This window comes from Eublepharis macularius, chromosome 8 (assembly GCF_028583425.1).
Source record: "Eublepharis macularius isolate TG4126 chromosome 8, MPM_Emac_v1.0, whole genome shotgun sequence".
NCBI classification, from domain to species: domain Eukaryota; kingdom Metazoa; phylum Chordata; class Lepidosauria; order Squamata; family Eublepharidae; genus Eublepharis; species Eublepharis macularius.
This window is the reverse complement of record NC_072797.1, coordinates 123567593-123580633: the sequence shown is the minus strand read 5'-3', so window position 1 is coordinate 123580633 and position 13041 is coordinate 123567593. Positions and strand designations below refer to the sequence as shown.

General features: G+C 41.6%; 1 protein-coding gene across 2 annotated transcripts in view; it reads left to right on the top strand.

Annotated features, from left to right (window-relative positions):
• LOC129334356 (A-kinase anchor protein 2-like) overlaps window positions 1-12799 on the top strand; it is a 132150-nt gene extending 119351 nt beyond the window's left edge. Inside the window, exons 3-4 of one of the 2 annotated variants that reach the window (XM_054986422.1) lie at window positions 1751-1929; window positions 9581-12799. In XM_054986422.1, the coding sequence (XP_054842397.1) occupies window positions 1751-1929; window positions 9581-9673 (272 nt within the window). In that variant the 3' untranslated portion in view covers window positions 9674-12799. The remainder of the gene's footprint in view (window positions 1-1750; window positions 1930-9580) is intronic. The other variant, XM_054986423.1, reaches the window with a different exon arrangement.
• The last annotated feature ends 242 nt before the right edge of the window (window positions 12800-13041 follow it).

Here is a 13041-nt window from a genome sequence, read left to right as displayed (position 1 = left end):
TCCACCTGCCTAATTCACAATAGTCTATTTATTACAAAGATTGTTGGTTTGCATTGTTATGCCATGCTTCCCGGCTAATTAATTGCACACAAGAGCATATGTACTAGTCATCAATATAAGATAGTAACATTGTGATTGGGTTTACTGCCTGTGCAGTAAAATTTGCTATCTGTACCTCATCAGGCATTGGTGTCAAATCTTGGGAGATGCTAGTTTGGTACAGCATTTGTATGAATCTAGATGGTTGTAATATCAGGTTCTTTCTGAATGCAAGTAAAGATACACAGCTGCTGATTTTTCTTAGGTTCTAGCAGATACTAGCAACCTTACTGGCAGATGTGCCATATGTCGAGCTCATCATTATGAGATAGTGCATGTTTTGTTGTATATGAAATCCATATACCTCCTTTGTGGTTTTGGAGTAGTTTTTCCCCTAGCCTGCTAAACCAGGGAGCAGCATAGTAATTGAGAAATAAATAGGAGTATAGGCCTGAAACTACATACATACATACATACATACATACATATATCTTTATTGCTTCAGCACAGCCATAGCAAATGGCCTGAAACTATACTATAGCCAAATACAAATTCCTGGCACAATACCACATAGTTCCGTTTCCTATGGCAGATTTTTGTTTGTTTGTTCGTTCGTTCGTTTGTGTCATTTATAGTCCACCTTTCTCACCGAGACTCGAGGCAGATTACACAATATGAGCTTAGTACAATCAGTGGCAAGGACAAGGGCAGGCATTTCCATACAGTGTCAAGGACATTTCCATAAACAATGTCATAGGGTAACTGAATACAAGTTTACAAAGACATAGCATTAGCAAGGATCCAAGAGGGGGTTGAAGAATTGCTGAAACAGAACATCATCAATTCTAGGACTGACATTAAACAACATGAAACACAAATAGTATATAGGAGTACACATTTAAAGCAACAGATAATATGAAAGGCAACATAATGGTGATGTTTATGGTTCCTGACTCATTAGCGAAACATCTGAAACCCCCCCTCCTCCCTACAATACCCCCCTCCTATAGATGGGCCATCTATAGCTTAGAGTTCTGAAGAATGTCACTTATGTGCCTTAACCAGTCCCTTTTGTGCGCCCCATGGGTTCTTAATACAAATATAAGAATTCCAGTACTTGTATTTTGAAATGATCTTTCTAGCTGTCATGGTAGTAGAGCTAAGCTTCAAAAAATAAAAGAGCAAGTATTCTAACATGGCTGTTTTTAATTCTGAACAAGATGTTCATCTCTGTGTTTGCGCACACAATATGTATTTATTTAGACTAATTATATACTCTGCTCTTCTTCTGACACAGTCAGGACCTGAGGTGGGTAGCAACAACGAATGCAGTACAAAAATCAGTAGAAGACGTCATTACAACGATAGTTAAAACAAGTAAGCCAGTTCAAACTGCCCCGTAAACTTGTATAAATGATTCTGCTTTACCATGATTTTGGAAGGCTGAAGGTTAAGTGCCTTGCCTCTTCTGGGAGGCCATTTCACAGGCCTCCAAGTATGCAGGCTCCAGGTCACAAAGGACTTTAAACGTAAGCACCTGCACCTGAAACAAGTAAGCAGCCAGTGATGAGGCTTCAGGATCGGTGTGTGATGTACTCCCAATAGGCAGACCCTGATACGTGGTGAATCACAAGTTCTCTTTTCCTTTTTCAAGTTTGACATTTGTTCAGAGACCACTTGTGAATGTGTGATTACGATTGGGTCTTTGCAGGCAAAATAGAAAAGATCAAGCCGCCGCCATCCCCAACCTCGGAAGGCCCCCCGCCACAGTCTGACTTGGCGTCAGATGAAGCCGCAGGCCCCCAGAAGCCCAAGAACCTGATGCAGACCCTCCTGGAGGATTATGAAAGTCACAAAACCAAGAGGCGGGAGAAGATGGATGACAGCAGTGTAAGTCGGGCTCTTCCGTGCCCTTATTATGCACCTAGTAAGGAGGTTTGTTTCGTTTCTACGGCTTCTACGGATCACCTTTCCGCTGAGCTGCAGAACTGGAGCCTGAGCATTGGCTGTTTACTTCCCCTCAAATGGCCCTGATATTGAACATCTCTTTGTGTACTACATTCAGTGTGGTGTCAGGAAACAGTTCTACCGAGAGCTTGAATAGAAAATTGCAGCAGGACTATCTGGGGTCTTTTCTCATTTACTGTACACAGTCCATGTTTTTATTCTTACTATTTGAGCACAAATGGAAAGCTGTGAAGAGTTTTCCTTTCAGTTCATTGCTTTCTTGCCCAGAATGTATTGTCTTGAACTATAATTATCTGCAGAAAGGGAGATTTTTATACAACAGCAGCAAATTTCCAGAACAATGCCAACTTGAGCTTGGCTGAGTGCTCAGTCAGTGCTGTTGGGTCTTCACCAGAGTGCTCACCACGCTTGTGGGATCATTGACTCCAAATGTTTCAGAAGTCTAGAGGTACCTGAGAATTCGGAGCTTAAGTTGACGTTCAAGGAATCTTCCTTAGGGCACTCTTTCCACAAGTAGTAGGCTTTGACCAAACATTTGAAATACTTCAGTACTTTCAGTGGAAAGTTCCTTAGCGGTTCTTTCTAAAGGAACCGGACTAAGGAATCTGGTCACATGCCGGGGAAAGAGGTTAATTTATCTGTTACCGAATTTGTCACTGAAACGGTTAAAAACAGGAAATGCAATAGCAACTGTCAAAAACCTTGTTTCTGGGGGGGCGGTTTAATTCTTAATTGATCGTTTTGTTTTTCTAAGCAAGTCTTTTTTTAACAATTCCAAGCTGCTTTAGCTGTAAGATAGATGTTCACAACTTAATTTGTTTTCATATCTGAAGTCAGTCTCTCGCTTTCTTTATTCTTTATGTACTAATGGCAGTCTTTTCCCTTTCTACTAGTATACCTGTAAATTACTGTCTAACAAAGTTACTTCTGAGGTACTTTTCCACACATTTCTCTTTGCTTTGTTTGTTTATTTTTGCATGGGGATTTCAAATGCATGCTGCTGCAGTTTGCTTTTCATTGCTGTTTTCCACAACCATTGGAGTGATGGTTTGAAAGACAAAGAGATTCTATTTTAATTGCCAGCATCCCCCCCCCCCAACTAGCCCTTGAGTATTGTAACTAGGCAATGCATTTGAAAGAAGGCAAAATTACAAGTTCCCAGGTACGCCTCTTGAACAGATGCAGCCCTCTTACACTGAATTAGACCATTGGTCTATTAATACCGGGATTAGCTGCTCTGACTGGCAGCAACTCTCCAGTGTCTCGGGCAGAGGTCTCTCACATCATTTACTACCTGATCCTTTTACCTGGAGATGCCAAGGATTAAACCTAGGACCTACTGAGTGCTAAGCAGATGCTCTTCTACTGAGCCACAGCCTCCAGTCTCCTTTTAATGGTAACAGCTCTCTGGGGTCTCCGGTAGAGATCTTAGATTTCCTTAACTGGAACTGCTGAGGACTGAACCTGAGCCTTCCTAACGGATCCAACTGCATTTCTGAACTGGGACTTGGATTCTGTTTTGATGAGGCGAAAAGAACATTCTGTGTAAGACCATTTCCACAACCCAGGGTTTTTCAGCTGGAACGTGGTGGAACGGAGTTCCGCAACCTCGAGAAAATGGTCACATGGCTGGTGGCCCCTCCCCCTGATCTCCAGACAGAGGGGAGTTGAGATTGCGGCGCGGAGGGCAATCTCAGCTCCCCACTGTCTGGAGATCAGGGAGCGGGGCCACCAGCCATGTGACCATTTTCTCTGAGGGCAACCCACTGAGTTCCACCACCTCTTTTCCCAGAAAAAAAGCCCTGCCACAACCTAAGTCAGCGTGTTTGAAATTATGGCCATGGTGGCCATCTAACACAAACATGTGTGCGCTTGATTCTGAGTCGTGACTATGTCTAAATAAGGTTTGGAAAACGATCAGCAGGAAGAGCTTAGCACCACTTTTAAAACAGTGAGCTCCCCCCACCCCCAGTGCTTTAACAAAGCTTTTTCTGTAACAGCTGAGCTGCAGCCCAGCTATTGGGAGGCAAGGCATTGCTGGGTTATGGGGAGTGCTTCTGCACCGACATAACGATCAGAAAGGGGGTGGGAAGGGGAAGTGCCAGCAGTAAGTGGTGCAGGGATGGGGCATGTGGATGCTGCCCCCCTATGCAGCTCCACCATGTTCATTGGCCCTGTATAGATGAAGCTCCTGATACAAGAACTTAGAAAACTTTTCTAGAAGGTGATGGATATAGTTGTTCTGAGCTGGTACTCTTTCAGCTGGTGTGGCTTTCCCACTGTCAAGCCCAAGCTGAACATACCTAGAGAATGCACTCGTGGCTCTTTGCCACTTTGTTTGCATTGTTCCATGAATGAATGAGATCTCAAATTGCTTAACTTTTGCTCAGTCCAGTCCCAACCTTTACATGATTCTGAAAGATAATAGTAACATAACAACAACTGCCCTAATACACCATTCTTCTAGAGAGATTAGTGCCACACTCGGAGCGGTGAACAAAGTCAGTGTTATTATTATCCCCACAATACAACTGGGGAGCTGGGCTGATAGGAGTGGCTTACCCAAGGCCACCTGCTGAGCTCATGGCAGTAATGGGAGTTGAACCAGCAGAGTGCTGGTTCAAAGCCCAGCCACTTAACCATTATTCTACAACAGCTCTGGGTTTTATTTATTTATTTAAAACATTATAATGCCACCTTTCCGCCCCTAAGGTGAACATTTGAACACGGAAACATTTGAACCCTAAAAACAACATATATACATGATCACACATCGTCAAAACCATGGAGGAGGGCCAATAGCAGTTATTGAGGGTATGCCGAACAAAACAAAAAGTCTTCATCCATTGTTGGAAGACAGCAGTAGAGGGAGACAGACAGATCTCCCTGGGGGAAGGAGTTCCAAAGTTTTGGTGCTACAACCAAGATGGTCCTTTTTTGTGTGGCCACCCATTTAGACTCAGATGGAAGGGGCACCCAAAGCAAGGCCTCCAAAGATGACTGGAGTGAACTGTACATTCCTATGGGAAAAGAGCTTCGAAATTCCATGGCAGCAAATATTAGAACATACTTGATAGATGGTTGTTGGGGGTTTTCCAGGCTGTATTGCCGTGGTCTTGGCATTGTAGTTCCTGACGTTGTAGTTCCTGACTTGATAGAGCTTCTCTTCAATGATTTTCTCTGGCCCACAGTACATTCTTTATACGTACGATTATATACATACCCTTAAGATGTTTTAAATTGTACATCAAATGGAAATTATGAAGGCCACAAACGTGCATTTAACATGACTATTGGGCTTAGTCTATATGATGCAGGATTCATGGAGACTTTTCTCTTTTCACGCGTCGTATTATTTCATTTAAAAGACTTGCCCTGTGCAGTTGCCACCTCACTCGTTCCGTGATGATAGCATGTGCTCTTTTTTAACCCATGGTGATTAGAACATTAGCTTTTATGCTTCCAGAAAAGGAGACTGCCAAGATTAGTGTGCCGTAGAGTTCTGATTCCAAACAATCTGAAAGAATAGAGACAGCCTACCCATTTGTGCCTGTCATTCTCCTTTCCAAGTACTGACTTCTACAAATTCGGTTAGGAAGCTTGCAGTGAGGGCTAGCCCAAGAGTTTGGCATCCTAAACTAGCCACTAGTTTGCCACCCACTGCATGCACCATCACTAATTCAGGTGCACTTTGAGCCCCAAGTCACTGTGAAGGAAGGAGAGAGTGGAGCCCACAAATGGCTGGTCTTGCAGCCTCTTGCTCTTCCTTCCTCCTTGGCAGAGGCAAGTTAGGGAAGACAGGCCTGACCAGCCGCCGTGCCTGCTATGAAGGAGAAGGGAGGGAGTAACACCCAGTGCAGTCAAGCTAGTGGCCCTCCATTGAATGGGTGGGGTAGAGAAAGGCAAGCAAGGCAGTCAGGTAGGGCACGCTGGTGTCCGGGGGCCTTTTTTGGTGCCCTAGGCAGCCCGTTTTCTGGTGCGCTAGACAATTCCCTAGATCTGCTTAGTGTGCAGGCTGCCTCTGCTTGCAACAACAACTGGGATATGTGCTCTAAAAATGTTTTTTCTTTAAAACACCTTTAGGTCATGCATTACAGATTAACATTTGCAACAATCAACACACTTAGTAGGTACTCACATCAGACCTCACCTTGCAACCAGGAACATGGTAAATTGTCTCATTTAGGCTAAGTGTTATACAGGCACGATCAGGATCCATTGCTGGCTGCAGTTCCTTGTTGAGTGTACACCAGAACACCTGAGAGCAAACTCAGGTTTATCTCAGTATGTGTGAACAAGCCCTTTGCCACTTTTTTTTTTTTTAAGTCCAGCTTCTAGATTGTTTGATTTGGGAAATTTTGAACATTCTCTGTATTGCAAACTTAGTAGTCAGGATTGTTGTTTTTTTTTTTTAAGAAGGAAAACGGATTTCTCTAGTTTGGGACAGCAGTGTGCTTTTTAACATGCACACACACACATAGCTACAGGATGTGTAAATTTTTGTACAGAATGTACCCTGATCCTAGTTATATTTACCTGTCAGCATTGTTTTCAGCTGACCTTACTTTAGAAAAAAAAGTGTTATCAGAGCTAGGGTGTAGATATGCAAGAAAAGAAATATATATTGAACTAATAACATCACTGGATGTTGCGCAGAAGAAATAACTTAAGCTTGTGCAATAGATTCATGAATTTATCTTCTTAACCTGGGTAATGTGTAAAAATGTAAAACTTTGTATTTCAAAGAACACAGGGACCATTCTTTTGAGGCTGGTAAACATTGCCAGAGCGCATTTGAAGACAGCTAGTAAGACTGGGATGTTTTTGAAGGAGTTGAAGAGGCTAGGAATGAAAGCAGCATTCTCTGTCTCTGTGCTTGTTCACCCCACGGTCATCTTTCTGCACCTGCTTTGCAGGTTGCTCTCATTACTTCAAAACCTTTTTGACCAGGGACAATAATAAGACAAAAGAAATGGTTGTGCCTACCAGGAATGTCTTTACCTTGCCACTTTCAACTCTCTTAGAAACGCTCCCTGTCTGTCTAGCCACTAATTAAGCAGCTGGGTGGGTGTGTGGAATTCACTGGTAATGTCCAAAAAAAAGAGCAGGCTGCTTTCTCTCAGAGCTAAACTACACGCGACGAATTACACGAGGATGCTCAAGTGAAGGGAGCGTAGTTTGAATTTCACCTCTCTCTACAGGGCTGGTAAAGTTCGCTCCTCAGAGGGTTTGTAAATTTCTTCTTTGCCTCCCCAAAGGTTCTGTCAGTTTCACCTCTCTACAGAGCAGGCAAAGATTGCTCCTCAGAGGGTTTGTTAATTTCCTTTTCTCCTCCCCAAAGGTTCTGTCAATTTCACCTCTCTACAGAGCAGGCAGTGTTCCCTGGTAAAGTTCGCTCCTCAGAGGGTTTGTAAATTTCTTCTTTGCCTCCCCAAAGGTTCTGTCAGTTTCACCTCTCTACAGAGCAGGCAAAGATTGCTCCTCAGAGGGTTTGTTAATTTCCTTTTCTCCTCCCCAAAGGTTCTGTCAATTTCACCTCTCTACAGAGCAGGCAGTGTTCCCTGGTAAAGTTCGCTCCTCAGAGGGTTTGTAAATTTCTTCTTTGCCTCCCCAAAGGTTCTGTCAGTTTCACCTCTCTACAGAGCAGGCAAAGATTGCTCCTCAGAGGGTTTGTTAATTTCCTTTTCTCCTCCCCAAAGGTTCTGTCAATTTCACCTCTCTACAGAGCAGGCAGTGTTCCCTGGTAAAGTTCGCTCCTCAGAGGGTTTGTAAATTTCTTCTTTGCCTCCCCAAAGGTTCTGTCAATTTCATCTCTCTACAGAGCTGGTAAAGTTAGCTTCTGAGAGGGTTTGTACATTTCCTCTTTGCCTCCCCAAAGGTTCTGTCAATTTCACCTCTCTACAGAACAGGCAAAGTTCGCTTCTGAGAGGGTTTGTAAATTTCCTCTTTGCCTCCCCAAAGGTTCTATCAATTTCACCTCTCTACAGAGCAGGCAAAGATTGCTCCTCAGAGGGTTTGTTAATTTCCTCTTCGCCTCCCCAAAGGGGAGGTGAAATTAACAGAGTCACTTCAATTCAACTCCTTCAAAGTGTAGAATTAAAGAATCAAAGCAGTATGGGGCCAGAACTGAATAATAAAGTGGATCCGATCCTCATGGGTTGAATATTCAGAAAGCCCAATGTATATTTCACCATGTGGAAGAGTACCTTTAATCTGTATCCAGTCCACTATTGTGTTTACACCAGAACAGCAATTCATATAGTGCCTTGAAATTTTCAAAGCATGCAGATTTTATCTCAGGAAGCCTTACGGCATCCTAGTAAAGAAGTTCAGTGTTGTAGTCCACAGTATTGCAAATGGGAAGCAGAGAGAGAGAAAGAGAGGCTTGCCTAAGGACATCTCATGAATTTTTTACTGAGTCAAAGTTTGAACCAGAAACTTTCCAACATTCACTTTTAACAGCGTATGGTCCCAGATCTCATCCAAACTATGTAGCATTGGCAGTTTCTTGGACTGATTGCTTGGGAGGGGGGAGAGGGGGGTCCAAATCTTGTCTGTTCTATAGTTTTAAAGCAAAAGCATGGGCAAAAATCCCTGGAAAATTGTTAATCAGGTCAAGCGTTTCTAAACAGTAAAGGCACAGAATACTTAGAATGAGCCTCCTGCTAAAGACAAGGGAAGTCTTCTGTGATTCCAAGGGTGGGATTTTTTATTCTGCTCGGATGAACGGTGTCCTTGTGTCAGAAGGCTGTATCAATCGGCTGGGTCCCCCTGGCTAGCACTGCTTGTGGTTCTATTAAGTTCAAAGTTCAAAGAGTTTATTGTCTGTAGCCATAGGCCATCACAATTCACCAAACATTGACTAATAAACAATTAAATCCATTATAACAGTTTGTCTAGGTTACTACAATTATTTAAAGCAATACAGTATGCCAAACTATCCCAGGAGTCAAGCAGCCTCGTTCAGTACCACCTTAGATCTTATCTTTTTGGCTGCGAGTGCAAACTGAGAGACTGTACAGGACACATGATTATCAGTGCCAGATAACAAAAACAATCTCGATTTCAGAGTGTGTGTTTGTCACTGATAGGATTCTAGCCAAAAATTTAGCTCTGGGTGCACTATATAATGGACAATAAAGTAGGTAGTGGGAACGGTTCTCCACTGCAGGTAATCCACAAATGCAGGTGCGATGTTCCATAGGGGTGTGAGAATAACGCACTGCTTGTGTTTTTTGCTCTGGGGCTGCATTTTCACCCAGGTCCTGCTGTGTTTTTTCAGTGCATGCAGTGGCTTTTTCATGGACATGCTTAAATCCACAGCTTGGAAGTTTAAGGACAACAGTTGCTTCGCTGACATATTTAAATGAATTTTTGGCTAGAGCTGTGCTATGTCTCCCAGTGAACAAGAAATGCAGACCAAAGCAAGGTAGGTACAACCTTTCATCCATCAGCTGCTTCGGATGTAAGATTTCAGGCTACACAATACTCTTCATCAGCTGTGCTGTCCATCTGCCTGCACTGGGGAATGGGCAACCAAATTAATACTTTTCTCTCTCTTTATTTCCTCCAGGTCCTGGAAGCGACCAGGGTCAACCGCAGGAAGAGTGCTCTAGCCCTGCGCTGGGAAGCTGGCATTTATGCTAACCGGGAAGAAAATGAGTAGTTCTTCTTGGCAAATACGCAAGCGCTTTATTATTATTAATTATTATTATTATTATTATTATTATTATTATTGCAGAGACCAAGAAACCAAATAGAACAACAAATAGAAATTTTAATTTTTTTTTAAAAAAGCTGCATCATTTTAATCTGATATTTATTGTAAATGCACCAGTCTCTGCAATCCGTATTCAAACAGGAGCAGACCATTTTATATGTGTGTGAGTGTGTGAACATCTATACACACAACCCAGGACAGTTACACTGAGAAAAGCATCCCTTGTCCCCGCTCCCCTTCAAAACACCCAAGGCAGCTGACTGTAACTTTGGAGTCAGTGCCGCGGCACTGACAAGAAATCGTGGCAGGAATCGACAGCACATTTCAGAGCGGAAAGAACGACTACCTTAATGCTTTCTTTAACTATCTTCACAGCATTGTATTGGAAATGGAAAGAGTTCGGCCTGTATAGCATCTTACCACAAGGTGGCATCTCATGAGGAAAAACAAACCATTGTTCAAGCTTTATTTGGGTCTGACCGTGGCTCTTTGTTCCATATGTGGCTTTAAAAAGAGGGATATTACTCTGGTATATCCTAGATAACCATAAGAAATCCAAGATAGTTTTTTTTAATGTTGTTAACTTGTGGGGGCAAGAGGGTTTTTTTTGGTTTAATTCTTGCTTTAAATTAGTAGACTTTTTTAAAAAAAAAGAAAAAGAGGAGTCTGTTAATTTTCAAATGTGAATGTACAATCCATTCGCCATAAAGTACAGAGGGGGGGGGTGTTACTGTTATTTTGCAAGGGTTTTTGAGGGGCAAAATCAGGTGGATGAAGCTTTCTCTTAATTTATCATAGGTGGTTTTAGTTGCAAGTTTACCCACACATTAGTTCATAATCAATATACTTAATACAGTTTCCTTTTAATAATGAAGAACCAATCCCTTGGTAGTCTAGAAGAGAGAGATGGAGAGAAATGTCTAACCAGAATGTTGTAGTTTTAGCAACCTGTATGCTTGTGGTTATCAGATTGGTCTCTTGTCTCTCAGTACATACTTGCATTATTATCTATCTGTATTTAATGGGCAGTGGTAGTTGTGATAATATGGGAAGGGACACACAGTGAAATTTATAAAGAGCAGCAGAGTTGGAAAGATAAGGGGAGAATCAGAAACATTTAAATGTTTTTACTGAAGCAATTATTGACCTTCAAGTCAAATTGCTGAGAAAGGTATCAAAGAAAAATAGTTATATCTTTTAGCTATATTTGTGCTACATAAAAAATGGTCTTGGTATTAAATAAAGTGTGAGAGGGATGTTTTAACAGGATATGAAAAAAGTTGAGAGACGGTGATGTAAGAGGGGAAGAAAAGAGCCAAAGGATTATTTTTGCTGTTCGTTCAGTGTTTTCAGATGTAGAAGAAAATGTATAGATCCTTTAGACAGAGTGTCGGCTGGGAATCTATGACACAGGATTATCGGTGTGTGCGTGCGTTTGCGTGTGTGCATGCGAAGCTGCGTTCATAGGAGGAGTATGAAGAAGAGACATGGGTGTACAGATTATTTTCTCCAAAGCTATTTGCCAGCTCTAGGGGTATAAACATTTCTTTTTTTTTTAAGGAAATATTAAAGAGGCACTAAACTGATGCAGTATTCATAATAACAGAGCTGAACTGAAATCGCATTTGCATGAATTAGCCTTTCAAAACTATCAAACTGTTTTGTAATCTGACATTTAGCAGGAAATGTGGTATTTATTCTTAAACTTTGTATTCTGGCATGGTAGTAGAGTCTACCTGCCAGTTTAGTCTTTTATCTGTCCAGGCAACGCATTAGAATGTTTAATTATCAACAGCCATAATTTCTGGTCCAGAATTTATCACACTTCGAACAACTGCATAAAAAGATTACTTTAGACTGTTTTTTTAAGGGAAGCAAAAACTAGGGGGCCTCCATAAATTTCTGTTTCCATGTTACATATTATAAACAGAAATCTTTGTGTTCTGATATTTCAATAGACTAATAAAGGACTTGGCAATCTGAAAGATCTTACTTTCCTATAGAAAATGGCAGTTTTCAATACGAATACAGCAGCATTGGAGGGGACTCTCTCACTCACTCTCTGTTGTATATAGAGCAAAGTAGAAATGTTTAGGCCTAAGGAGGCCATCTGCATGGATAACATTGTGTACAACTGATAGTATTCCAAATCTCTTGCTATCTATACAGATCTTCTTCTGACAGCTGTGCAGACAGAACTGCGTGCATTCAGAGGGGACTTTTCCTTTACTTAGCTGGAAACAGGAAAGTCCCAAGTGCTTGCAGGGATTTCTTTTTAATATTCCTGCAGGACTATGGGCCAGGCATCGTGGATCTACTACACCTTTGCAAATTTTGTAACCAGAAAAAAATCCCAGTTACTGTGATTGGAATCTATTTTACATATAAGAGCTTTATATTTGCAGTTTGCACACTATTCTGGTTGAATTTTTTTTTGTAAGAACGAAGAGGTACAATCCAGCCAAAAGTACCATTGATCTGTTAATTTCAATAGAAGCACCTGTTTAACTCTTGTCTGTTGATATCAATGTAATTGAAAAAGTCCTTAATTTTTGATTGGACTGAATGCTAAACTGTTTCAGATTAGGAAAGAATAACTACTTCGTGAGTAGAAGAAAAAACAGATATATAGAGAGGAGGGTGGGTGAAGATGACTGGGAAAGCTGTTAAACCGTTTGCGGTGAAGAACTTCTATCATTAGCTCGTAAAGGCCCACTGACACTTGTCTATGTTTTCTGAGCCTTTAGCCAAAATTGCCTGTACAATCAAGACTGTGTTCTCCAGAGGGCTGTTCTTTTCAAAGCCAGTTGAAAATTCTCAGGATTATGACAAAGCAGTTGGATTGTGTGCTGTGCTGTGCGCGGATCTTAGTATGAGGAAGTTAGTTCCTTTTTATATTACATGCAACTCTTACTGAAAAATGGTAATTTTATAATGGGGGAAATAAAATCAAAGACTATAGGTTTGCTTGGAATTGGATCCCCCCTCCCCCTGTGACAAGGTTGTAATCAACTCAACACAAAGAATGCATTCCCTGTTTCTAAAAATGAAAATAAAAAGACACCAAAATCACATTTCATTTGTCTAAGTATTCTCATTCTGTGTTACCAATGTTTTTTTCCTCCTTAGCAGCAAAATGATGACTTTGCTAGGCGGAAGGAGCAGCTTAATTCATTATGCATTTCCCCTTTAAAACAGTTGTGTGAATGGCTGTCAGTAGGCATTTTCTCCTTTAGGAATTATGGGATCTTGACTACCATTTTCAGCAATAATAGACTTAGTGCTTTGATAGTTTAGCAATGGACCTCCACTTA